At 51.5% G+C, this 26,115-nt stretch overlaps 1 protein-coding gene across 3 annotated transcripts in view; it reads left to right on the top strand.

Moving 5' to 3' along the window:
- EFR3B (EFR3 homolog B) overlaps positions 1–26,115 on the top strand; it is a 149,942-nt gene that overhangs the window by 25,771 nt on the left and 98,056 nt on the right. The window contains exon 1 of one of the 3 annotated variants that reach the window (XM_075126302.1): positions 7,957–8,109. The exons of the other annotated variants lie outside the window; for them this stretch is intronic. Within the exon in view, the coding sequence (XP_074982403.1) occupies positions 8,103–8,109 (7 nt within the window). The 5' untranslated portion in view covers positions 7,957–8,102. Of the gene's footprint in view, positions 1–7,956; positions 8,110–26,115 lie in introns of those variants that run through there. 3 annotated transcript variants of the gene reach the window in all.

The following is a 26,115-nucleotide window of genomic DNA, read 5'->3' as shown; positions in this document are numbered from 1 at the left end:
GCTGAGAAAGTTAACGTGACTTTGGGCTTCATACATGGCTGTGTCCATATTAGCATTGTATGGACCTGTAATTCTCAATGGGTGCAGTTCCACTTACAGTATCAATGGCAGGCCCTGTCATGTAGCTGGGGAGTAAGGCTCACCATGGTCAAAATACTTGAGCCTTAACTACACTAGAACGTCTGCTACTGCTATTATAGGTGGAGCTGAACCTGCTGGGGAATTATAGTGGAGACCAGGCCACTAGAGGCTGATGATGTGGAGCAGGGACAGGATCCTTTCCTTTGTGGCCCTGGTGGGACTGCAGCTGGATCACTGCAGTCCGTTCTGGGCATTTCAGTGCAAGACAGACGATGCTTTGTCGATTTCACACAAGAGAAACATGGGGCTAGATCAGTGCTACTCAGACCTCAGTGGAGCAGGAGTCAAATTAGCCATCAGCACGACCCAAAAGAGCCATGGGAGTGGGAATTCATTGTTTCACTCAGTAGAGTACTATATTCCCGAGCCTCTGTTTGCCCGAAGCTGGGAATGGACGACAGGGAATGGGTCACTTGATGATGACCTGTTCTGTTCATTCCCTCTGGGGCACCTGGCATTGGCCACTGTTGGAAGACAGGCTACTGGGCTGGATGGGCCTATGGTCTGACCCAGTATGGCCGTTCTTATATATTTGTATTTAAACAGTATAGTAGGAGGAATATTTAGTTAATTTATATATTAATTAATTAATATTTAGTTTAGATATATAAATAAAATAATACTTGGTCAGTTATTTTGCTGTGAGAATTATATATATTTAATTACTGTGTGTGTGTGTGTGTGTATATATATATATATATATATATATATATAAATAAAATTCTCACAGCAAAATGACTGACCAGGTATTATTCTTTTATCAACTACAATTGGTTAATAACAAAGTAAAAGCCTTCTGATCGGCTAATAACTTAGACGGGTTAATAATTAAATTGCACTATGTTTTAATATCATGTGCTGCAAAGAGCTGCAGGAGACGCATTAAAGAGCTGCTTGCGGCTCCCGAGCCTCAGTCTGAGTGTCACTGGGCTAGAGGGACAGACATAGAGGGACAGACAGGCTTGGGAAAGATAAAAGAACTGGACAGTTTGGAGAAGTGATGGCCAAGTGCGGGAGAAGGGAGGAAGGATGATGACCAATTTACAAACCAACTGTAGCGAGCAGCAGATGCGGTGTTGTTGTCACTGTGTCGGGGCCCAGGATAGTAGAGAGACAAGGTGAGGGAGGGAATATCTTTCATTGGACCATCTTCTGTTGGTGAGAGAGATGACCGTTCAAGCCACACAAAGCTGCTTTCCAGGTGGGTCCCTGTGTAACTGGCATGATCCAAAGCATTAACGATGAGTTAAAACTGGGGGAACACGGCTCTGTAGGCTCATCAAAGAAAATGCACGATAAACAATCTAGAAGGGGATGGCCCAGCACTTAATTTACTGGAACCGGCCTCTCTTAATTCGAGAAGTAGTTCTTTACGAATCCTGGCTGGGTGACAAAACGTATCAAAGGGCAAGATGTGCTGAAGTATCAGAAAAGAGTAGGCCCATAAATCAGCGGGCAGTGGGTGCTGCTTTGCAAACAGCCTCCCTGCAGCACTCTTCATGCCAAGTCTGTTGGTGATCAGAAATTCTGCCACTGCAAAGTCTTTGTATCCAGTGGTTCCATACGGCTGATTGCTCCCTGGACCCAAGCAGTTTCATGAGCCTTGCACTGATGCAATGAGAAGTTGATGTCTGAGACACCTCCCTGCCCTGCCCTTTCCAACCAGCACCCTCTCAAAGTTAGCATTGCAAACCCCAGCGGGGAGCATGCCCTCCCCAGCCAGTGTCCAGAGGCGGGAGCGAGGAGTCCTGGCTCTGCCAAAGACCTGCTGTCTGGGGTATGTCACATCCCCTCTCCGTGCTGCGTTTCCCCCCTGTGGAATATTGATGCCTCTTTGGTAAAGTGCTATGAGATCTACAGATAAATGTCAGGTTTCAGAGTAACAGCCATGTTAGTCTGTATTCACAAAAAGAAAAGGAGTACTTGTGGCACCTTAGAGACTAACCAATTTATTTGAGCATAAGCTTTCGTGAAGGTGCGAGAAGAGCTATGGATTCCCATGACTAATCAGAGCTCCTTATGTTTTTTGTGGTCTACTAGCAGCCGGATGCCCAGATTTTGACCAGCTGCATCGTGGCACTTGGTGATTAGCACATGAGAAGAGCCTAATATCACAAACCTGCCCTGACACCATGAGCAGGGGGCAACATAGGGAGCAAGGAGCCATGGCTGGGGTATTCTTCAGCCCTGCAAAGCCTCATGGGGTTATTGAAGCATGGGCACAATTTAGGGCAGCCCTAAGGCCAGAGGCCTCATCAGCCCTACTCTCCTGAATAAGGAAGATGCAGAGCTCTGGCCCTGCAGTGGTGCAAGGATGAATCAGGCCCAAAGAAGAGTTTGATCTGGCTCCTGAAATGAATGAGGACCCAGTGGGGTGACCTGTGGGTGGCAGGGCTGGTAGGACATGGTTCACCTCTTCCTGTTTTCTGGGTGTCAGTTTCTTAGCTTCATGTTTGGAAGCACAGAGCATTCCAGTTGGTGCTTCCTCGGGATAGCTCCCCCCCGCACACTGTGTCCTAGGCGTGAGGAACAAGCGGTCCTTGGGAGGGAGGGATCTGAGTTGGGCATTGGGTGGTCTGTCTGCGTTCAGTGCTGCTGCGGGCACAAGCCGAGATTTCCCTCCCCTGGCCAGGCTTTGGCTGCAGTGCGCTTCCAAAGGCAGATGGCTTCTGTGCCACCTTTGGGCTGTCATGGTGGCTACAGATTCTGCCCCAGAGCCTGTTCCCAGTGGAGTGCAATGGGGGCTGCACCATTAGAAGTGCAGTCAAGACTTTAGTCTAAAGTCCTTTCTCCCCATCTAGTAGCTGCAGTCCTGAAGGGAATTAAAGCTCCATATGGCGCCTCTCAAAACAGGCAGCAGGGCAGAGGACGTGGCAGGATTAGATCCAAGCTCCCTGGCTGAAGGTATTTGTCTGCCGTTTGTCTCTCGACTTCTCAGCTCGGGAGGCTGGTTAGATCCCCGTTGCTGCTCAGTGTTCAAGTGGCAGTGACATTCATCTCGGGCCAGAAGGCTGCAGCCTTTCCTTTCAGATGTGGATGGTGGGAGAGTTCCCCAAAGGGCTAGGTCTCCCATTACTGACCTGGCCTGGCTCAACGTAGCCGATTAGATGTGACCGAAATGCCACCGGAAGGATAGAGCTTGCATTTGCCTCTCGGGCTGTGGAGCCAATACCCAGGCGTAATACAATGTAAACTCAGTGGTTGCATAACGATTATTTAATATTTACATGACCACAGTGCCTCCCTTAGAGGTCCCCATCAGGATCACTGGGAATTGTCTAGGGCTGTGCAAACATATACGAACACATGGCCCCTGCCCCAAAGAGCTTACAGTCTCAGAAGACAATTGACATATGAAGGGCGTGGGAAAGAAGCCAGATAATTTGCTACAACTTTTATATTAAAAAAAATGTCAAGTGTCCACCATCTGCGCCTTACGATAACCAGCATTTGGTGCATTGGGTGACAGAGCAGCAGCCGCCAGCCCCCATCTGTGCACACATTACATATGTCCTGGCCTGTCCTACAACCTCCATCGCGCTTGCCACCAAATCATCAGCTCTCCCCTGTCGCACCAACTGTGAATGATCCCCCTGCACTCAGTGGGTTACAGGGACTGGTTCTGCGTGAGGAGTGTGGCCCTGTCTTTCCGTTGGTAGCGCTGGCGATGCTCGGAGAGGGTTGCTCATTGAGGGTAGGGAGCCACAGAGACCAAACCCTGTCATGCACTCTCCAGCAGGGAGCAATCCACTAGCCCCTGAGTGATGTGTTGATGTCGCCACTAGTTACCGGCCATTCAGCCGCACGGGAAGCAGGGCTAGATGCATGTGGCCCAGAGCCAAGATTCATTCACTTTCCCTGTGTGAGTCCCAATGGCAGCTCCTGGGCCCTTCTCTGGGAACTCTGGCTTGCTGGATCCACGTCCTATCTGATGAGGATCGCCAATGCCTGCTCGGGTTTCACTTCTCCTGAGGACAAAGGGTAAATCAGTGCAGAGAACTATTATCAATGGTATGTCTGTGGGGCTTTTGTTAGCTATGGCCAACTCAAGTCATCACGGGGAGTAAGTGTGGCCTAGTTGGGAGAGCAGTGGATATGGGAGCCAGGATCTGCCAATACCTTGCTGGGCAAGTCATGTGGCCTCTCTCGGCCTCAGTTTCCCCATCTTGCTTCTCTCAGAGTGGAAGCTTCATTGGATTTCTTTTGCACCAGAGGGAGGTCCAGTCAGGAACCCCAGACCCAAATGCCTTCCAGCTTTGCTGATCTGGATTCCAATTCCCCTCGCATAACCGTTTGGGTCCATCTCTACTGAGTTCTCTCTCCATCCTCTTCCCCCTCCCCGACCTAGTCATCTTCAAGCATGCGCCCTCTAGGGACCGTATTTTCATTGGGTCATTGTGCTTCTTCCTTACATGCCAAGTGCAAGCTGAGTGTCTTCTGCTGACTCTCCACACAAGGGAGAGCTTCACTGTCTAATGCTATAGAATTTCAGTCATTTCTAGAATCTAGCCCTGTTTGTTGGTTTGAAATACAGCACACCTGTATCTGTCTTCATTTGTTAACTCCCTCTCCTTGCCCCTTTTGCGCCGGCCTCTCCTGTCACCTGAACAGTGTTTTTGGAAACCTGTGCCACTCCCACTCCGCCGAACATTTAAAAATAGCCAGGTGTGATGCACAGACGGGCACGATATCTTTTGCTGTCCCTGCAGCTCACTAGCCAACCTGGCTCCCAGAGCTGAGCTGCTGCAGACGTCATCTGTGATACTGCTGTGCAGGGCACAAAGATCTCTCGGCTGGATACGCAGTTGAAGCTCTTGTTGATGCGGGTTTTTTGGGCTGGGAGGCGGAGGTGGGGAATTCAGTTCTAGACAAAAACACGAGGGATAACGTGGGGAGGGATAGGGAGGGATGTAATAATCAGTGTTTTCCAGATTGGAGAAAGGATTTTTCAAACGTCCACATGGCTTATTGCCAGCAACAGAGAGTAATGAGACTAATACTGAGTACCAAGGCCTGGATTTGGAAAAGAACGTAGTTCCCATTTAGATACCTATGTAAATGGCAGGATTTTCAGACAGACTCAGGGATAATCCCCTCTAGAAGAGAGTGGCCTCCGCAGATGTTTAACTTGTTGTTGCTGAGGGGAGCAAATGGGAAGATGGGGATGTGTGACTCTCTGGTCTAGCTCTTCTCAGCCAATCTGCTACAGTGGGTCATGGGTAGCCAGACCTAATAGTCAGAGCCAGAATCTGCAGTTTGCAAGGGAGGTGTCCAGAGTCGGCTGAGTCAGGATACTGGGAGGTCAGAGGCAGGAGGCAAAGGGGAGATCAGAACCACTAGTCAGGAAGCAAGGTCAGAGGCAGGAGGCAAACTGGAGTTCGGGAACCACAAGTCAGATGCCAGGAGTCAAGCCGGGTAGGGATGCCAGGATATCAAGCCGGGGAAACACAGAAGAGGGAGCACAAGGCACACTATCCAGACCAGGTTAGAGTCCAGTTAGTTCAGACAACTTCCTGCTCCTGCTGCTGGCTTAAGTAGGGCTAGTGGGCCAATCAGCTGCTTTGGGACTCTGCCAATCAGGGTGGAGCCTCGCACTGGGGCTGGGCAGGGTCTCATGTAAGCTGCTGCCAGCCACCAGGTGGGTGGAGGGTTGAAACATGGCTGCTGCCATAAACATTGTGGGCCTGGGCTAAGACCCATATAGGTCATGATGGAAGCTCCTCTTCTCACTAAGACACCCTTTGCCACAGGAAGTGCAGAGCCTTGTATGAGTGGGGAACTACTGGCCTAGGCTGCATGGAGAGGGAGGGAGAAGATATCATGAATCAAGAGGAAAGAGTTCTTCTCAGATGATTACACCACTGTGCTAGGCCTTATTTTGCCTTACTCAATGCTGCTTGCTCAGTAATACAGAACCGAACGCCCCCAATCTCGTTTGATCTCGGAAGGCAATACTGAAGTTCCCAGCAGGGCGAGCTGCCTTCAGCGATGGAAAAATCTCTCTTACTAGCCATCCTTTCAGGAAGTCTCTGTTATGATTGCTGATAGGGGTACAGTACTATAAACGTGATTTTTTCAAAGGTGCTGAGCGCCCACAGCTCCTTGAAGGCTTCACCTGGGGCTGGGGGAACTCAGTAACTCAGATGTGTACAGGGCCTGATTGTCAATCTGCCTAGGTTCTTATATGGCCCCTACTTTCTGAGGACCTCACTGTCATTAATGGGTTTTATCCTCAGTACCTTGATGAGATAGGGAAACATCATCCCCATATGGGGGAACTTAGGCAGAGGGTAGATTAAGTGATTTACCTAAGGCCCCACAGGAAGTCTGTATCTGAGCCAGTAGCTGAACCCAGGTCTCCTGCGTCCTAGTCTTATGCCCTGTCCATTAGATCATACTTCCTATGAATGCTAAGTATGGGTGTCCTTGACTTTGATATCCCAGGCCAGGAGTCCCAAGCCTTCTGGGGAAATGTGCCAGCTAAGTTTTGCCTGTACCAACCAGTGTCTGCCACCTCCTGTCTCGGTGCGTGTGCACTAACCTGTGTCGGGGAGCTTGTGCTTGCCAGACTGTAATTCAGAGCAATCTCAGCTCCGTGCGACATGCTGAAGATCCAGCTTCACGTGGTGGTAAGGAGAGGTCTTAAGTGTATTGATAACACATGTCTGGGAACCACTTGTGTAGCAGATGGTGCCCAGGACGTGGGCAATAGCAGTGACCAGGTTTTCAGGTGGCGAGGGGGACCCTCAGTAGGTGAAGGTCTGCTCAGCTGTTCTGGGGAAAGGCTATACCTACATTGCGGGAGGCAGCTGTCTCGCGTGGGAAAGGGGAATCCCATCTATCTGTCTCTTTCCAGAACAGAAAGTGGGGTATGTGTCTGGTTGACCCGGGGATCAGTTGCTAAGCTCTCAGAGGCTGTCACTGCCTGCTGGACAAATAACACTTTCTCCTGTTAAAGCCCGGCTTTGTTTCTTCTAGGGGTCGCTGGTTTATGGCCTGCCATGGACGTGAGAGATGGGAGCGGTGTCTTGTTTGTAGCAGAGTAAACACATAATGGGGAAGTAATGGGTGATTGATGGCCGCACAAGTCACAGAGCTCTGTAGTGTGGCCCATGGCTGCCATCATTTAAATACAGGGCCAGGGCTGGCACAGATTCCAGTCCCAGTGGGTGCTTGGACCAAGAGGGGGCATTGCAGACTGGGATCGGCAGTCTCCATCCCCCTGCTTGTAGGGACCACCATGGACAAGCTCCTCACAAACATCAGTTGAATTGATCCTCTCAGCATTGGCACTGTAGGAAGGATTATTGTGCCTATTTCAGGGATAGGAACTGAGGCCCATAGACACCTTAGGCTAGCTTTGCAAGTGCTCAGCCCACCCAGGCCCTGCTGGATTGTCAGACAGAAACCATCAGGCACCAGAACGAGGAGCACTCTTGACAGGTGGAGCAGGGGGCAGGTGAAAAACCAGCAGTAAGCGACTTGCTCAAGGTCATGCAGGGATTGTGGGGGGAGCGCTGGGATTTGAACCCAGAGCTCTGAGTCCCGGCTCTTCCTTCCCGGCTGGGCGCACCGAGGCAGTGGTGCGGGACAGGGGCTCCATTTGATCCCCGGCAGGTACAGTCCTGGGCTGGGCAAAGCTGGGAGAGCCGGAGGAGGAGCGGCTGCTCCGGTGTGATAGGGGGGCGAGCCCAGCCCCAGGGCGGAAGGGATTTGGTCTGGCCCCCTCTCCCTTTGTGTGCGGGACGCTCCACGTGCCAGCAGCCCCGGGCGGGGCGGATCCGGATTAACAGCCCCTCCCGGGGGCGGGGGCGGCTCTCCCCGCTGCGGAATCAGCCTCACGCCGCCCCATTCATGCTGCCTCCGCCCACCCCGCCGCTCTCCGGCCCGCTCGGCGGCGCGCCGGTGGCTGAGAGGCAGAGCCGGCGGCGGCCGCTGCTGGGGCCCGAGGAGCCGGAGCCATGTACGGTGAGAGAACCGGGCGGCGGATCCGGGGCGCATCCCCGCCCCCCAGCCCTGGCGGGCTTTGCGCGGCTGCCCCCCACCCCGAGGCTGGAGCCCCGGGGCGGGGAGAGCCCCCTCGGGGCCGGTCTCTCCGGAGCGGGGGAGCAGAGCGGCCCCGTGCGCCCCCGCTGCGCCCCGGGCTCTCTCCAAGCGCCGCGTCCGGCCCCCCGCGGCTCTCGGAGCCGGCGCAGCGGTCCGCAGGCTGCCCGGGACGGGGGATCGGGTCCCGGTGGGTGCGGGGGGGGGGGGCGCAGCAGGGGATAAGGCAGCTCGGTTTGGCTGGGGGGGTTTTCCCCCGCCCCTGAGCTTGAGCGTCTGGCTCCGTCCCCAGCCACATTGCTGCTGCGTGTCCCCAGGGTGCTGGCGGGTCCAGCCCGGTCCCCCGCCTGCCTGGGCTGAACGGGGCGGTGGGAGCCCCGCGCTGGCTGGGCATCAGCGCCTGGCTCTGCCCGGCTCCGGCCCCTGGCTCACGCCTGCCCCCCGCCGCGGCTGAGGAGGGAGGCCAGGCTGGGAGAGGGGAGGGAAACCCGCCGTGAGCCCCCCTCCTGCCCCCACCCTCCGGTCGCCCCCCCCCACCCTCCGGTCGCTGGCTTCGCTGCGCGCTCTCCTTGCAGGGGCTGCTGCGGCGCCGATCGTGGGGCCGCTCTGGCTCGTGTAGACGCTTCTGGGGCGGCTGCGACCCCGGGCTGGCTGGGTTCCCTGCAGCGTGCGGGGCTGCCGGGCTTGGAACGGGCTAGTAGGGGGAAAATGCCCTGGGACGTGTTAGCCCATAGGGGGGGGTGGGCCCAGGGGAGCCGGAGGAAGGTCTTCGGCAGTCAGGTTCTGGTCCTGGGTGTGTGGCTGATTTGTGTGGTGGCCGTGAGCCAGTCGCTTTGCCTCTCCGTGCCTGTGTTTTTCTGTATAGGCATTAGGTGGTATGAGGTGATGTTTCCCCACCTCCCAGGGATGTTTGGGGCTTAATGTTTTTGTCCAGAAAAGAATCCTTGTCTGAGCTGTTTGGCTGAAACCTGCTGAAAAGGGCACGGTGGTGTCCTTGCGACCCTCGATTCTGGCCCCCGACCCTGGCTGTTGGCTGAGGACGGAGGAGCATGTGCCCGGCTTGGCAAGGCACCCTCTCCCTCTGCTTTCTTGGTTATGGCGCAGTGACAGGAAGGGGGTCTGCCGTCAGTGCCAACCCGACTGGGGTAGGATTCCAGCTCCATCTCTCCAGAGGCCTGCTTGGTTCCTCGGAGGAACCGCACCAGCGGGTGGAAACAGACTGGGTGAAGCTGCTTGCTAATTTGCAGAAGCTCTCGCAGCATTTCTAAACCCTCAGCTCTGCACCTGCCCTGGGATGCCCTAAAGTTCTGAGTCCTCCAAGAGCATCAGCCGGTCATGCAGGTCTCCCACCCACAGGAGTGGCTGTTCGAGGGGCTGGGGTCTTGTTTGATGTTGGGATAGTCCCTCCCCACCTCCTCCCTGGGCACGGGGTCCAGACTGGGATCTGAACTCCGCAGCTTAGCTGCGGACTTATTTTCCCAGGAGCTTATAAGGGGGCACTTAACTCTAGACTGGAGACCTAGAGCAGCCATCGCTGTGGCCGGGAGCAGAGCACCCATGACCCCACTGGAGTCCCGGAGCTGCTAGTGCCCAGCACCTCTGGAAAAACCAGACCCAAAGGGTTAATTATGGGTATCAGGAGCCTTGGGGTCACAGAGGTTGAGGGTCTCCAAAATGTCACAGCTGACTCCACTGTATAAAATGCCATGTGGGACCTACCCCCTGCAGCTTGGGGACAGGGGGAAGGCCCAACTGGCAGTGCCATTTCATCTGTCTGATCTTAAAGGCTTGCTTGCCAAGCTTCCCTGTCCCATCCTATGACCCCTCCCTCTGAGATGGCACCATTGGCCAAGGCAGCGGTGCCGCCTGCCATCTCGGCTCTTCAGTTCTGGAGGAAGCACTTAGCTCTTACCAGACACAGCCTGCCTTACGGTTAGTGCTGGGCTAATGCCTTCTGCCCCTCCCAAAGCACCTGCTCCAGACTACTCAGTGTGCTCTCCTGCCCCCACCCCCCTGCCAAGCAAGGACTGGTGGGAAAATTGCAGAGCACTGCAGGACACACAAGGAAATTCTTCCGCACAATTCCCCAGATGTCACCACTTAAACTCCAGCCTGGAAGAGCACTGGAAACCAATTTCCTAGCTGTTGCATGTCCCTGTTGGCTGGAAGCGATCCAGGCCTGTAAATCTGTAAAGTGCTGTGGGATCCTTCTGGATGAAAGTCGCCTTAGAAATGCAAGGGATTATTGGTGTCTTTTTAATCGTTTTACTCTCTCTTGGGCTCTAGCAAGGATTAGATATTTAATGCCAGGTGATATTTTTTTTTCCCCTTTGTTCAGGCACAGGACTACGCTTTTACCACAATAGGGGCTGGCAGGGAATTGTCCCCCAGTGACCTTGGTGGTTTCCCATTGCTCTTTTCTGCAGTGCTGAGCAGAGATGGTCATAAGGATCAGGTGGGCATTCTCGTCCTGCTGTCGTGAGGGCCGAAGTGACTGTCCTGCCTCCGATGATCTTGAAGGGTTGAGACACCAGGCATGGCTAGTGCTGAGTCACTCCGAGCAGGGTTCGCTAGTCCTCTTCCTTCTGCTCTGATTCCCAGATGCTGCGCTTACCCTCCGTTGTTAGACTCCGAGCTGCATGGTGGCTGCTCACCCATCTAGGCCCCTCCGCGCTGCTGGGCTGGCTGCAGTTGCAAATGCTTGAGGCAGGAGGCATGGACGTTTGGCTGCTCTGTATTCAGGAGCCTTTTACAGCCTCCCATGAGATCGCAACAGCCGGCCGTAGATCCTGGCTGTGCGTGGCCAGCGAGCAGCACCGATTCAGGAAGCCAGTCGAACGCAAACCAGCCTGCGGCCCAGGACTTCACCCGCAACGGGCATTCTCATCCCAGCAATGGCTGCCAGGACTTACGCTTCCAGGGCAGCAGTTCCCAGTGTTACCGGTGCTTTCTGCCCCAGGCTCTTTCTCCTTTGTATCCTGGTGCCAGCCCTCGGTGCACGAGCACCGTCTCCCACTGTGTGAGCTGTACCCTGCGGTGTGGCGTAGGTTGCTGCCAGTGCCGTCGGGCTGGGTTTTGGGGGAGTATCACCCTGTGATGCGTTAGATAATACGTCGTAGGGGTTGCCAGGCACTGGGTCTGCACTCCAGTAAAATAACCCCATGGCACCAAGTCTCAAAGCCTGGGTTAATTGGTTCAAGCTCACGGTGCTTGGGCTGTGGGGCCAAAAAATGCAATGTAGACATTCAGGGTCAAGCTGGAGCCCGGGCTCTGACACCCCCCCCGCCCCCGTTGCGGGTTTCCAAACTGGGTCTTCCAAACTGGGGAAGCTGGAACCTCTGCCATAGAGAAGGGCGCAGCTCCGACTGCTGCATGAACCCCCCTCGTTCCCTTCACCAGCCCGTGGAACGTGTCTCCGCTCCTCCCCCACCGAAGCGGCGGGCCACGCAGCAAGCTGAGGAAATCGGCGAGACGCCAAGGACAGCAACGGAAATGGCAGAGCTGGTTTTCCGAACAGCATTACCACAACGGCGCCGTGGGAACCGCGCCAACCTGCCGTGTTCTCGGTGCCTCTCGGCTAGTGACCTCCCAAGCCCAGCAGCGTGTGCCCCGTCGCTGGTGCCGTGCGACGCTCAGGCCGGCTCTGCCCCTAAAGCGTAGGTTGAGCTGCCGACGTCACCCTGTGCGCTGCGGTGAGGTCGTGCTAACTTGCGCCGGAGCAGCAGCGGGGCGGACAGAAGAACCCTTCCATCAGTCTTGCTACCGTCTCTCCAGGGGGGCGCTTGACGACAGCCATGGGAAACCCCTTCCGTCGCTGTGGGAAGCGTCCACGCGCCTTGGCTGCCGCGGTGTAGATCTGCCCATCGAGGGCTAACGCGCAAGGAAATGGCTTGTTTCAGTTGTGGCTGTAGGACTGGACCGGCAGTCGGTGCCCAAAGGTCTTTCTCCTGTTGCCTTGGCAGTGAGGTCAGCTCCTCTTCTGGATGTGTGTCTCGCATTTCTGTAGGGAAGCAGAATGGCCTTTGGTTAAGGGCCGGGAGTCAGAAGTTCTGGCTTTTATTTCTGTCCTGTCATGGTCTGCATGCCACACGTTTCCTGTGTGCCTTAAGAAATGGAGGACTTGTGGCACCTTCGAGACTAACCAATTTATTTGAGCATGAGCTTCCGTGGGCTACAGCTCACTTCAGATGCATCCGATGAAGTGAGCTGTAGCTCACGAAAGCCTATGCTCAAATAAATTGGTTAGTCTCGAAGGTGCCACAAGTCCTCCTTTTCTTTTTGCGAATACAGGCTAACACGGCTGCTACTCTGAAACCTGTGTGCCTTGTAACTTACCCTGCCTCGTTTTCCCCTGGTCTCAAATGGAGAGAAGGCTAGTTACTGCCATGCAGGGGGGATGTGAGGCTTGATTCATCAATACTCGTAACGTGGGGAGGTGGAAAATGCTATAGAAGCGTAAGGGAAGGGTTATTGTGAGAACAACTCTGGTGTGAGGTGCTGGCTTGGGTGAGAGAATGTTTTTCACTCGTTCCTCTCCAAAAGTCCGTGAGGGTCGTTCTTCCCATTCCGTAAATGGAGAAACTGAGGCATGGAGGCTAAGGCCACATTTGCAAGGGCCCACTCATTTTGGGTGCCCATCTTGATTTTCAGAGGATGCTGCACACCTGCAGTTCCAGCTGAAGTCGGTGGTTTCATGGCTCAAGTCAGACATCCAAAGTTAGTACATACTTTTGAAAACAGGGCCTTAAGTGACTTTCCCAAGGTCCCATATCTCACTGCTAGGATGCGGTGATCCCTGTGTGCCTTGCATAGCCCAGGCGAGGTGGGAGTCGATTGACAATTCAGGCTGCAGTGGAGATGGTCACAGGCTGTCAGGGTTGGACCTATCCTGCCTTACCATCTACCCTATTGCTCCCGTCTATTTCTACTGTACCCATCACCGTGGTTTTTGATCACCGGCAGAAACTGCCGCCTCCCATGCGAGTGGAGCTGGAAAAAGACACGATCTCCTCTGAACCACAATAGTAACGATGGAAAATCAGCCGTTTTGACCACCGCTGGAACAAGTGACTGCCATGTGGTGCGTCAGCACCCGCAGCCGAGAGCGAGTCATCGAGTCCTAGGCAGCAGGAATCTAACAACATGTTTTGCATTAACTCCAGAGCAGTGCATGGGGCTGGTTGGGTCAGCAGGTCAGGAAGAGGGGGATGCAAAGTCTGACTTTATTTTCTAATGAGTTAATTTAGTGCTCTCGAAAGTGCGGAGCTGATGGCCTGCTCTTCGATTCAGGTATGGGGCGGGCGGCAGCTGGGCTGGCTCCCCTGTAGAGCCCTCCATTGCATCTTGCTCCCACAAGGTAATTAACACACCTGCTATTCCTGTCTTATGCCATCTCCAGAGCGGAGGCCTTTGCTGTTCAGCTGGGTTGTGCCCATACAAGACACTTGTTACGATACCTGAATCCACACACACTTCCCCTGGCTTTCAGCCCTCTTACAAATGATTAACACATCATGGTTTCATCAATATGTTTGGGATGAACCCAGACTCAAGTTTTGAGCAAGCCTGGGCCAACTTACGTCTTTGCATTGAAACTGCGAAACTTAGGGGTTGCGGCCGAGTCCTGGGCATGTTTTGAATAAGAAACTCAAGGGATTTGAGCTCCTTAATGTGAAAGGAATAACTCCAATCATGGTTGTCATCAAGAGGATTTGAACCCTGGGCCTTCATTGCACTGAAGCACAGACTATCACTTGAGCTAAAGGAATAGTTCCCTTAGAGGGCAGCAGTAGAACACTATTTTCCTCTATGTGGAGTAGATAGTAGAGGTGGGAATGGAAACTAATTTTTGTGTGACTTACGTGAACTTCTGCTAACCAAGCTAGTTGAGTCCTGTGAGGCTACTAGACTTTTAACTGCTCCACATCGGTACTTACACTTATGGGTTGTTCCCTGTGTGATCAACACTGGCTTGTTAGGCTGGATGCCTAGGGTCTGATTATTTGCAGTATTCTCCAGTCTTTGGCCTGTCTCTGGCACCACCTGTCTGAGAATCTCACAGCACTTTGAGTACATCGTGAGCACGGATTTACAGCACCGTGTGTGCGAAAGAGGTTTCATTATCCTCTTTTTACAAACAGGGAAATGGAAGCACAGGTAATTTGCTCAGCGATGAGCAGGCAGGCTATGCTGTGCAGAACTGGGGAATAGACCCAAGATGTCCTACGACCCTGGTCTGGCCATTAACTTCTCCTCCAGGAGCAAGTTCAGGCTTGTATTCCTGTTCAGAGTTCTCGTGTCTGAACAGTTGTGTTCTCGTTCAGGGGTCTTTGTGCAGGCATCCAATAGCATCAGATGGTCCGTAATCAGGGCTGTGGTTTGGGCTCGGAGAACACTCTGTGCATATCAAAGAAGCAACATATTTATAGGAAGAGGCCTGCTCCTTTTATAAATCCAGACAATGTAGTAAGGACATACAATTAGAGGATCTTCTCCATCTGTTGGAGGATGTGCTGATGCATCAGTTTCTTGAAATATGAAAGCACAGTACACTTTGGAAAGTGCAAACAAGCTCTTTGGTGATGCTGGGAGCATGCAGCTACCAGAGAGCTATTGGGAAGGACACACTTGAGTTTGCTTTTGTTCTGGCTGATGTATCACAAGTGGATTGCATTGATCTGAGCCAGTGTCTTGCACGGGATCTACCGCAGCAGTTTTCTGAGGAATCACGCCGAGCCTTTGGTGGTTATTTCTGTAGTGTAGGCAGAGGCCCCCCAGTGTGGAACATGGCTGTGGCCCAGGGTTGTGAAGAGTTTTCTATTCCCTCTGTGAATAGAAAAAACTATGTAGTAACCAAGTTCAGGAACCATGGGTGAATCCAGGGAGATAACCTGACTCAAACATCATCTCATGTAGCCAGCATCCTTTTTCTTTCCTGACCCCACCGGGGGAGAGAATTTTAGCCCTGCAAACCCTGTGACCCTTGTAACATACCTTGTGCCCGCAAGTGCTCCCAGCTGTGAACGAGTGTTTAGCACCATTGCAATGGCATTTGCTGTGAGTGAGACTCCCCAGTGGGACCGCCTGCTCGGGGTCACTGTGCCATTGGGCAGTGCAAGTGTGGACAGAAAGCACTGCATTTCAGCTGCTTTGGTGCAATTGGTCCTCCCACAGTCCCCGTGTCGTGCTGTCGGTGACGTCTCTGCTCGCAGCACTCTCGGGCAGAGGACAGATTTGATTCTTAAAACGTTTTACATAGAAGTGCTTGTCTGTCAGAGCTTGGGGGAAACAGAAATCCATGTTGCAACATAGTTGGACCCCATCCATGTTTAAACATTCCTTCCTACCCCTGGGGTGAGAACAGGGCATAAGGTGGCCGTGGTTTAGATCCTGTCCACATTAAACGTGTCTCCACTAGCAGCTTCTGTTGGCCACAGGGTGCGGTTGTTGACAGTGGCTTGAATGCGAGCGTGGACAGGGCTAAGTACAGACGGTGGAGACAAGGCTGTTGAGAATAGAACTGTGCTAGGTACAGGCCTACATAGACCTGTTGCTTGTGATTCTAAAAGGGGTTGCTGGACCGGTGGGGACAGGGATTTTTGGTTTGCATGAACTATGTGCAGAGCCGGCTGCAAAGCAGCAAAACTATTTCACAAAAGCATTTGAACTGTCAAAGCTGTTGCCATTTTTGCAGGGTTCCAGCTGGCCCCAGTTGCAGTCTTTTGGGGGAAAAATCCATGATGGCAGTTTCTAAAAAGCGTTTTCTTACTGAAAATCAGATTGGGTTTTTTTTGGGGGGGGTGGGGGCGCGAGGGTAAACAAAAAAGTATTGGGTAATTTTTTAAAATGTTTCATTTTTTTTTTAAATGGAGAAGATGGATGATGTTCTGGCTTTAGTTTTTGAGAAGGGCCTAGAACAGGGGTGGCCAACCTGTGGCCCTGGAGCCCCATGCGGCTCTTCAGACGTTAACATGCGGCTCCTTGTACAGGCACCGACTCCGGGGCTGGAGCTACAGGTACCAACTTTCCAATGGGCCTGGGGGTGCTCGCGGCTCGACCCCTCGGTCTGCCACAGGCCCTGCCCCCACTCCACCCCTTCCTGCCCCCTCCCCTAAGCCTGCCGTGCCCTCGCGCCTTCCCCCTCCCTCCCAGAGCCTCCTGCATGCCACGAAACAGCTGACTGGGAGGTGCGGGGAGGGAGGGGAAGGCGCTGATCAGTGGGGCTGCCGGTGGGCAGGAGGCGCTGGGAGCGGGGTGGGGGGAGCTGATGCGGGGGCTGCTGACGTCTTACTGTGGCTCTTCGGCAATGTACACTGGTACATTCTGGCTCCTTCTCAGGCTCAGGTTGGCCACCCCCGGTCTAGAACCTTTTCTGTGTGTAGAAAAGGGTGACCAGCTCCACAGCTGCTGTAGGTGGGTTAGCCTACGCTGTAATCTGGCTACTGTGGCATAGGTGAAGCTGTTAAGCCCTTTTTTCTGTACTGTATCTTTAAATTTCCAAGAGCTCAGCCTGTGTGCAGAGTCCAGCAGCCATATTGTTCCTGCGCTCGTCGCAGCCTGCCACCGAGGAGGTGCACACGCTGTGCTCTCTCTCGTAGAGACTTAACTGGGGTTCCTTCTTGTTGTGGTTTCTTTTTAAATCTAAAATAAGTCATTTGAGGCTGAAAGTCTCTGCGGAAAAACATCCTAGCTACTGTGACCCTCGAGGGGGAAGGAAAAACCCCTGTGCCCACTAGCCACGCTTGAGCCTTGCAATCTGTACCTGTATTTAGGATGCTGAGTCTTGCCCCTTTCAGAATAGGGCCCTTAGACCATTGCTAGTACAGTCCTGATTCCAGTGTGGCCAGGGATCTGTTTGTACCTCCTAAGAGCACTGAGCTTTGCTTGGTCCATTCTGCGCAGGGATCAATCACCTGCAACTGCTTTGTCCCCGTTCTGACGGGACTTTTCAGTGTGGCTCCCCCGTTCCCAGCTCAGTCCAGCATCGCTGCCCCTGTTAGCTCAGTCGCATTTCCTGCCATTTAAGTGCTTTTCTTCCTTCTGCCATTTGTTGGGTAATGAAAAGCTTAAAGTCCCAAAACCACGCTCTTGGCTTTATGAATTCGCACCCCCAGTACGCAAGGTGCCTAATGAAATCCTCCCGGTGCAAATCTCTGCCCTGCATGGGTAGTTTACCTGGTGTACAAAGGACCAAGTCATCACCATATGATATTAATTAGGTAACCCAGCCATTATTTAATCTTTGTGTCCGTGTCAAAGCACCAGGCTGGGCGGTTAAGTGTAGAGAGTACCAGGCCAGATCTTTGGGTGTAAACTGGCATGACTTCACTGATGGATCTATGCTGATTTACACTAGCTGAGGATCCATCCTTTCGGACAGTGTTTCTCAACAGCTGGTCCCTGGCCTGGCGCTGGTCCCTGAGATCTCCTTGACACAGGTTTGGAAGGCAGCAAGCCGATCCCTGGTGTCAAGAAGGTTGAGAGAAACTGCTATAGGAGATCAACCTCTAAAGCTGGATTTGTAAAGAGCAGCAAGTGGTTTAGGAGCACAGAACCCATTGATTTATATTAACGGGTCGATCCAGATTGGTGCAGCTCCAATGGAAGATGAGAGCTGTGGGTGCTCAATGCCTCTTTGAATCACGCCCTGAACGAGCTTCAAACCTGTCCCCAAGGAGCTCATGTTTGAGAGTTAATATCTCTTTAACTGGCTCCATCCGCATTGCGACCCTATTCAAAAGGGAAGGGGAAAATTAGATCTGGGCAAATCTGGGAAGGATTTGGGATTCAAGATCAGTTCTGAGCATCTGGTCTGTCGTATTAATTTAGATGGGCTATGTGGGCCCAAAGAGTCAGAGCTGTTAACGTGACTGTGAAAACTGTCCAACGTTAACGAGTATTAAACAAGGTTTGGGGTTTGGCATAAAGACCTCAGCCTGCTTAGCACCATGGCAAAAACACCATTAAACCTCCTTTTCGCCTTTTATTACAGATACAGAAAAGAAGGCAAAACAGTTTAAATGTCAGGTATTAAATAAAGAGACAAGGTGGGAGAGGAAATATTTTTTTCACCAGCAGAAGTTGGTCCAATAAAAGATATTTCCTCACCCACCTTGTCTCTCTCATAGCCTGGTGCCAACAGTGCTACAGACTTTGCAAACAAGGGTTCAGTAAGGCTTTCATTTTACCATCCCTTTCCCGTCAGCTGAAGAGAAGTTTTAGAAGGAAAATCCCGCCCCCTCCCATCTGACAGTCTCTTTGGTGAATTAAAGATGGTCATGAACTGTCCTCTGGGGTGGGGGGGGAAGAGCAGAAGTTTAGTTGAGACAGGCTGGAGCTGTGGTCATTGCTGCTGTTAACGTCCGATCCATTTCCTAGAGCACACAAAAGGGGAGAGTCGCAAAGAGAGAATATGCAGCTTCTGGTTCTGGCTGTTACTTGCGGCCTCGTTGCTGGCACATCACAGGCCCAGCCCATGATGTGAACAGCCCCTCTGAGACCTGGCAAACTGGAACCAGCATGGAACTGTTCTTTAGGGCAGTGCTTTTAGCGGCTTCTCTGGTCACAGGCTTACAGCAGTGCTGGAAAATATACAGCTTTGACTGGCTAAGCCAGACTCTGATTAGAGAGAAGAAAAAAGGAAGGGGGAAAGGAAAGAAATAATAAAGTAGGGAACATAGGCGCTGACTCTGTTGGTGCTCCAGGGCTGGAGCACCCACGGGGGAAAAATGGTGGGTGCTGAACACCTACCAGCAGCCCCCCTATCAGCTCCTCCCTCCAGCCCCCCAGCGTTTGCTGCCCCCCAGCAGGCCCAGCTGATCAGCGCCTCCCCCTCCCTCCCTGAGCCTCCCACCCGCTCTGATCGGCTGTTTCGTGGTGTGCAGGAGGCTTTGGGAGGGAGGGGGAGGAGCGAGGCATGGTTGAGGCGGGGAGAGGTGGGGTGGGTGCAGGGCCTTTGGGGAAGGGGTGGAGTGGGGGCGGGTACTGGGACAGAGCTGGGGGTCGAGCACTCCCTCCTCCCCCACCAGCACATTAGAAAGTCGGAGCCTGTGGTAGAGAAGAAAAAGGATACTTTGGGGATTGGGGAGAACAAAAAACTCGCATCCAAGACGGTATTTGGGATTTAACGGGAGGTGGTGGTGGAAGCTGGGTCCCTCTGGCCTCGCCTGGTCAGGACACCTCTCAGGCTCAGGAGGAAGACGGCCCAGCGATGTCCCAATGGATCCTGGGGGCCCGGGAGATAGTGGGGTGCAGCCAGGATTGTAAAGCTTGCTGCAGGGGTTGTTGGCAGACAGCTGCTACTTCTGCTAGTTCCACCCCACCAGCTCTTTTCTTTAAGAACTCGGAAAGGGAGTGGTGGGCAGAATTTTGTTGTTTTGTCCACCAGTTAGGTCTAATTTCTGACACAGCAACTTGAGTTCGCTGATCCACAGTCCCACACTTCTTTTGTTCTCCAGGCATGATCTTAACACTGTCCTTGACTTCTATCCGGAGGCCTTTTTATTTGGACTAATTCAGTCTGTCTCTCCCTCTTTCACTTTTTTCCCATCCACATTTCTTCTTCTTGTGACACTTTATAAACTTTTATCCACTTTCCCACAGTTCAGCTTGCCCCGGGGGATAAATCAGACTGCACAATGATTACAACAGGTCTCCCGTGCAGACTTTATATTGCAGATCAGACAAGGAGCAATGCTTAGCAAATGAAAAACCTGTCTAACGTTGGGAGCAATTCAGCTAGAGTTCTCACAACACAAAGCCAAAGGGGGTTATTATGTAGAAAGCCAAGTTATGAGCCGTGTATCAAGTGTACGTACCCTTACTGTATGGTATGTGATATACCATATAATTCAGCTCTTTGTCTGTGCAGCTGGTGCTGTTGTTAAACAGTCCCCAATAACCTCTTTCCTTCCCCACGCCGACGGCTTAATAGAAAGTGCGTTTCTCTTCTGAATGGTGAAGCTGAAACGCTAATAACAAATTAAGGCTAACGAGCAAAACCCCCTTATACCGAAGGCTTCTGGGGCTCAGAGCAAATAAGGATGCTTTCAAAGCCAGCTACAACGGATCTCTGTCTTTTTCAGCATCTCGACTGGATGCTGTAGCCCCAGGGTTTGCAGCAATGCCTGCTGTCCTGACGGGTGCTCCTTGTGTTTGATCCTGCAGGGCGCTGAGCACCCTTGGCCCCGTTGACATCCGTGGGAACTGAGCACAATCAGCATCTCTGAAAGTTGGGGTGCTGATGTTCTGACACCTGGGTTTGCAAAAGCTGGCCGTGGTTTGGGGAGCACTCTGGGATCGGTTCAATATGAAAGGCGTTGGCTGAAGAAGATATGTGGCCTGGGGGATAGTGCAGTGGACTAGGAGTCAATAGAGTTGGGTTCTGTACTCCGTTCTGTCGTGTGACCTTGGGCAAGTCACTTCCCCTATATGTGCCTCACTTTCTCCATCTGTAAAATGGAGACACTGAGGATACTGGCTTCTCTCTGTAAAGTGCTTTCAGATCCATGAGTGTAAAGCAGCCAATGAAAGCCAAGTGCTGTTAATCGTCACGTTTCTATTATAGGGCTGGAGCACTTCACAGAGAACAACCCAAACTGATTATCTGTGGTGTCTAACAAAAGTGTCTTTAATCTGGATTTTAAAAAAAACCCTCACAAGGATTCTGCTTATGTAAAAAGCATCAGGAACTGATTCCTGGAAGCTCAGAGTGGCAAGGACTTCACTGTGTCTTTGGGGGCATGTCCGATATCTGCCAGCTGCTGTTCTGAGTGACTGACACTAGTGCAGAGGTATGTTTACCACACGGCAGACTGTGAACTTTCCTGTGCATATCAAACCCACTTGCATGCAAGTTTTGCTCTGGCAGTATCCCAGGGTGACCCTGCAGAGAAGACAATAGATAGCAGGGGAAAGCTGTTGGATGTTTCAGTCTGTCCTAGGCGAGACTTGTCGGCTCTGAGTATGTCTCTGTAACTCACCGCCCACGAACGGTGCATGGAAGCGACAGGTGGGGCCTGTGCTGCAGAATTCACATCTGGATTTTGAATGTCAACCCCAAGTTTGGGTGTGTTCGGAATCCTGGGGCTTGGCTGCAGCCCGTTATAGATACAGGAGCCACTTATGACGTTCAGCTCAGGATACAGGTGTGAATTGTGACCCCTCTCCCCCCCCCGGCAAGGGTTGCGAGGCCAGATGTGCTGGCATGTCCCATCTCTAATGCAATTGGGAGGAAGAAGGGATTGTGATGGTGGATTCCGCCCCCCCCAATTTGTCTGAATGGGGGGATAGTGGCCCCAGAGCAGACCCTGCATGAGCCACAGACTTATCAAATATTCTGGAACCCTCCCTCCCCCCATCTCTCCATAGTGATTCCAGACAAAAGTCTCTTTCGGATGGATTCCCCCACCAATCTCTGTCTCCCAGCTGCATCTTGTCTAACTAGGTGGTAAGGGGACTCCATAGTCAGGGATCTACCAGCCACCGCTCTGCTCTGGAGCCAAGTGCATCGCTCCTCTCCTCTCTTCAGGGCTTCCTTTGCACCCAACTGGCTTAAAGTGACTTGATTTAAGTGGATAAAAGCAGCCTGGTATCTCAAAGTTGGTAACGGCACAGCAGTTCCAGCCATGCGCCCATGCTCCTGTAGTTAATGTGATGTCAACATCTCCTCTGGAAAGCACATTTGCAGCGGTCTACAGCTTGGCTGTAAAATATTATGGCCCCACCCACTCCTTGGCTTGCAGTTCTTGGCATCGCCACAATCCCCTGACCAATGGCTAATTTAAGTTCTCAGCAGTTCTTCCACTTCCGTGGTGGAGCCAATTATTCCCTCCAGGCAGGACTTTGCTTTTCTATAGTGCCTTATGTTTGCAGATAGAAACGTTAATAAATCCAGCTTTGCAGCTTCCCCAGAGAGGAAGGTCATGATTATCTCCACATCATAGACAGGAAGCCGAGAAGGTAGTGGGGTGTGTGTGTTTAAATCAGAAATAGGCTGAGGTGAGTTGTGCAGAACTCGAGATTTTGAAGGATCAATTAATTTTTAACCTGCTGAGTCAGCCTGGCTGTACCATCTGTCTCTTCTCTCTACCCTCTCTGTCTATTCTATGCTGTCCCACTAGGCTTGGAATGGCCTTCCTTGTCCCCACCCCCACCACATTCTGTAGACTTGCATCTTCTGCAATGTCCGCGAGGTGTAACTGACACCAACAAATATAGCAACTTTAAATCCATCCTTCACTGGGCTTCCCGTCTTCTCCATTTAACCTTCTGGATTGGAGGTGGTCAGGTCTGCATTTTGTGTTGGGTGCAGTTCCAAGCACGCTGTCTGCCCCTAAGGCATAATAAGCAATCCTAACGCAATGACTTGCCAAGCATCACACAGATGGCATGAGTCAGTGGGACCTATATGGAGTAGAACATAGGGAGTAAAATGCTGGAGCATGAAACAGAGGAACATATGGTATGTCCTCACACTTGAATCAAGATATCGGTGGAAATAATATAGAAGGTATCCCCCCTTATGGAAGTTTCAGAGCTGCTACTTTTAAGGGAAAGTGTTTGTTTTGAATCTGGTATAATGCACTTAAAGTGCATTATACCAGATTCAGCCCAGATTCCATTTACAGAAGTAGCCCTGAAACTTCCATAAGTGGTAACACATCATACTAAAGTCCTCTAGAACTTCATTGGGATGACACTAATTGGATGCTATAGAAACTTAATAAGATTCTCTATAATGTTACTTTACATATTTATAAGGCTAGATCCTCAACTCATATAAATTGATGTAGCTCTTTGGAAGTCAACGTACAGTAGCAGTTGAAGATCTGATTCACTAAATTTATTGTCTGTCTGTCCTGTTTACCTGTCCAAATACCTATCTGAATATCTAGGGAATTCTCTCTCTATCTCACACACAGAGGACTTTTTGATCCACCTTTACAGAGCTCCATGGGGATATAATTTTCTATGAAATCCCATAGGATTTTTTCTATAACTGATTATTTGTTAATTTTAAAAATCTGGCATTATTTCCCACTTTCCAAAGCCTGTCCTTAATGAAGGACACCGTCAGATTAGTGAAGCTTAGCCTGGATTTTAAAAATCACGTTTTTTATTCCTTGTTCCTCACTATCTTGAAAGGTCAAGGATGGTTAATTAGTGGCAGTGGATTGCCTTTAATTATGTTGTGCCAGCGGTGTTCTGAATATGCCATCTCCTCTCCTCTGACCCCTCCCCTTGTGCATTGCAGTGAATGTATCCTATTAAAAAGCCATTCATAATGTAATGAGTATTGTGCATCCAGCACCTAGACTGTAAATGAGCTATTTCATTGAACAGGATGCTAGATATTGAGGTAATAACACCCAGCTCTTATGTAGATATTCTCATTGGTTGATTTCAAAGTACTATGCAAAGAGATAATGTTCACTATCCCCATTTTACAGTTGGGGAAACTGAGGCACAGAGCAGCTTGCCTGAGGTCACCCAGCAGGCTACTGGCAAAGCTAGGCTTAGAACCCAGGTCTCCTGGTTCCCAATCTCATGTTATATCCGCTAGGCCACTTGGACTATTGCACAGAGATGGGATCAATCCTCTGAGTGGTGAACTAGCTAGAAGTTCCTCCAGTCTAATGCCGTCTCTGACAGTGACTTGCTCTGTAGCCAGGGGCAAGTCATTTAATCTCTCTGCCTCAGTTTCCCAGCTGTAAAATGGGGATAATCTTGCAGGCTCCATCCTGGAGTCCTTGAACCAGGAAGAATGGCAGAATCCAGATCTTATCTCCCTGCATGGGCTGTTCGGAGGATTCTTTAATGTTTGCAATGCCCTGGGAAGATGAAAAGCATGATATAAGTGCTAGATATTATTATTTATTATTATTAATGGCATTCCTGGTGCCCCAAGGGAGCCCGGATTCTAGTGGTCCATACGGGATGGGAGGATTAACCCCTCTGAATATCCTTTGCACCTTGGAGCCACAGCCTCTCTACATTTGGAGTCAAAAATCTCCTGTCTCTCATGAGGGGAACGAGGGGAAACACACAAGGGCACACCAGGGAAAGCATCCCTATTGGACAGCAAACTCCAAAGCCAAACAATGATACCTGTTTGATACTGAAAACAGATCGTCCCTTGGAGAAATCCCAAGTTATGGTGTCAGAATTATTTGGGAGGGCGTAGGTGAGGGGCATAGGAGGGCAGAAAACGGGTCTACTGTACACAGGACTGGTACTGGGTATGTAACCCAATGCACTGTCCATTCCTCTCCATTCTAGCCAGAACCGACCCAGCCCCATTCAACCTAGTGTATTCTGACTCCGCTCTATGCATACGTTTTCCATGACAATGCACTTGAACCTAACCAAGTTCAACCCAGTGTGAACCAATGACATCTAATCCACTGCCTTCCAGTCCCAATCCCAACCCAAACGGACATTCTCCTACCCATCACAAGTCTATGTGAGGCTCTGGAATTCAACCCAATGTAACCTCTCACAGATTGCTGGGCAACCAATGTGACCTCAAACACCCCCAGTGCCACCCAAACCAATCTCAACCAGCACAGTGCAAATGAACAGACCATAATTACACAGGCCTGGGCAACCCATCCCCAGCCTTACTTTGGTGCTGTCCCATCCAGCTAACCCCAGCTGTAGCTTGCTGAGCACCTTTGTGGGGTATCAGGTGAGAATAGAGTGCTGGGGTGATACCCGCCCAAGGCACATGCTGCCAATTGCGGGAATTCCCCATCTGGGCTAAGAGAAGGTTTGTTGTGTGAGGCAGTATCCTGAGACATCTCTGCTCCATGATTAATGGAAGGAGAACCCCCAAAGTAGAGAACAAAACAACCCCGTTTAGCAAATCCCTTTCAGCAGCTTCCCTAGCAGAGCCGCTGGTATGTGATGAGCTGATCTTGTTCTTGACGGCGAAATGAAAGAAGGTTTTTCCGCACTTTAGAAACCCCGCTCCCTTGATGCACGGTGTACGTGACTTGTGCTACTAACCATGGCTGCTGCTTACATGGCTATTCAAAGGGCCAGTCAGGAAAAGGGCCTTGGACAAACAATCGTATGATAGAACCATGCTGAGCTTCCGGGCAATGTCGCCGTCTGGTACGGCAGCCAAGCCCCTTCATCTCTGTGGGGTGTGTTTTTAATTCCTCTTCTCTCTGAAGATGCAAAGAGCGGGGCTTGATTCCAGGTCCATTGAAGTCAACAGGAGCCTTGCCACTGGCTTCAGCCAGCTTTGGATCTGGCCCAGTTTGAAGAGGAAGCGTCTCCTTGGCACTTTACTACTGGGAACATTTGCTTATAGCTCGAGTCAGGCTAAATTCTCAGTCCCACCCCCCAGTATGGATACTGCCTTTTCTTAGGGCCATATCCCAAATGGCATTCAGCACTCAAGTTGCAGGTGCTCAGCCCATCTTGGGATTAGGCTTTTCATTTACAGAGACTTCCAGCTGTGTCGTTGTTGCAATCCTCGTGGCTGTTTTAAACTTGACTCTAGATGTCTGGACAGATCCTCAGCTGGGGATAAATTGGCACCGCTCCACTGACCTCGATGGAGCTGCACCGATCTACAGCAGCTGAGTCCATTGTCTCTTTGTGCTGGGAGGAAGGGAAGGAATCCGCTCCCTGGGGTGGATGGAGAAGATACTGTCCTGTTGCAGTCTTTAATTTTTTACAGTTTTTAAATTGGTGGCGTCCCCTCTTACAAGCTGCTAAATCAAACCCCAGAGAAATATGCTCCAAACGCCCCATTTATATTTTACCTTGTTGCTCTTCCTGAGGGAACACACACTTACACCGGGGAAAGGCAAGGAAGCAAGTCCACAAAGGCATTTGCGGAATGTTTCTCTGATCACCAGCTGTGGGGCTGATCCGACAGCTGCTAAAATCTACCATCTCGCTGATGGAGCCTGCCAAATG

Source organism: Caretta caretta, chromosome 3 (genome assembly GCF_965140235.1).
Source record: "Caretta caretta isolate rCarCar2 chromosome 3, rCarCar1.hap1, whole genome shotgun sequence".
NCBI lineage: Eukaryota > Metazoa > Chordata > Testudines > Cheloniidae > Caretta > Caretta caretta.
This window is presented reverse-complemented; position numbering and strand designations above follow the sequence as displayed.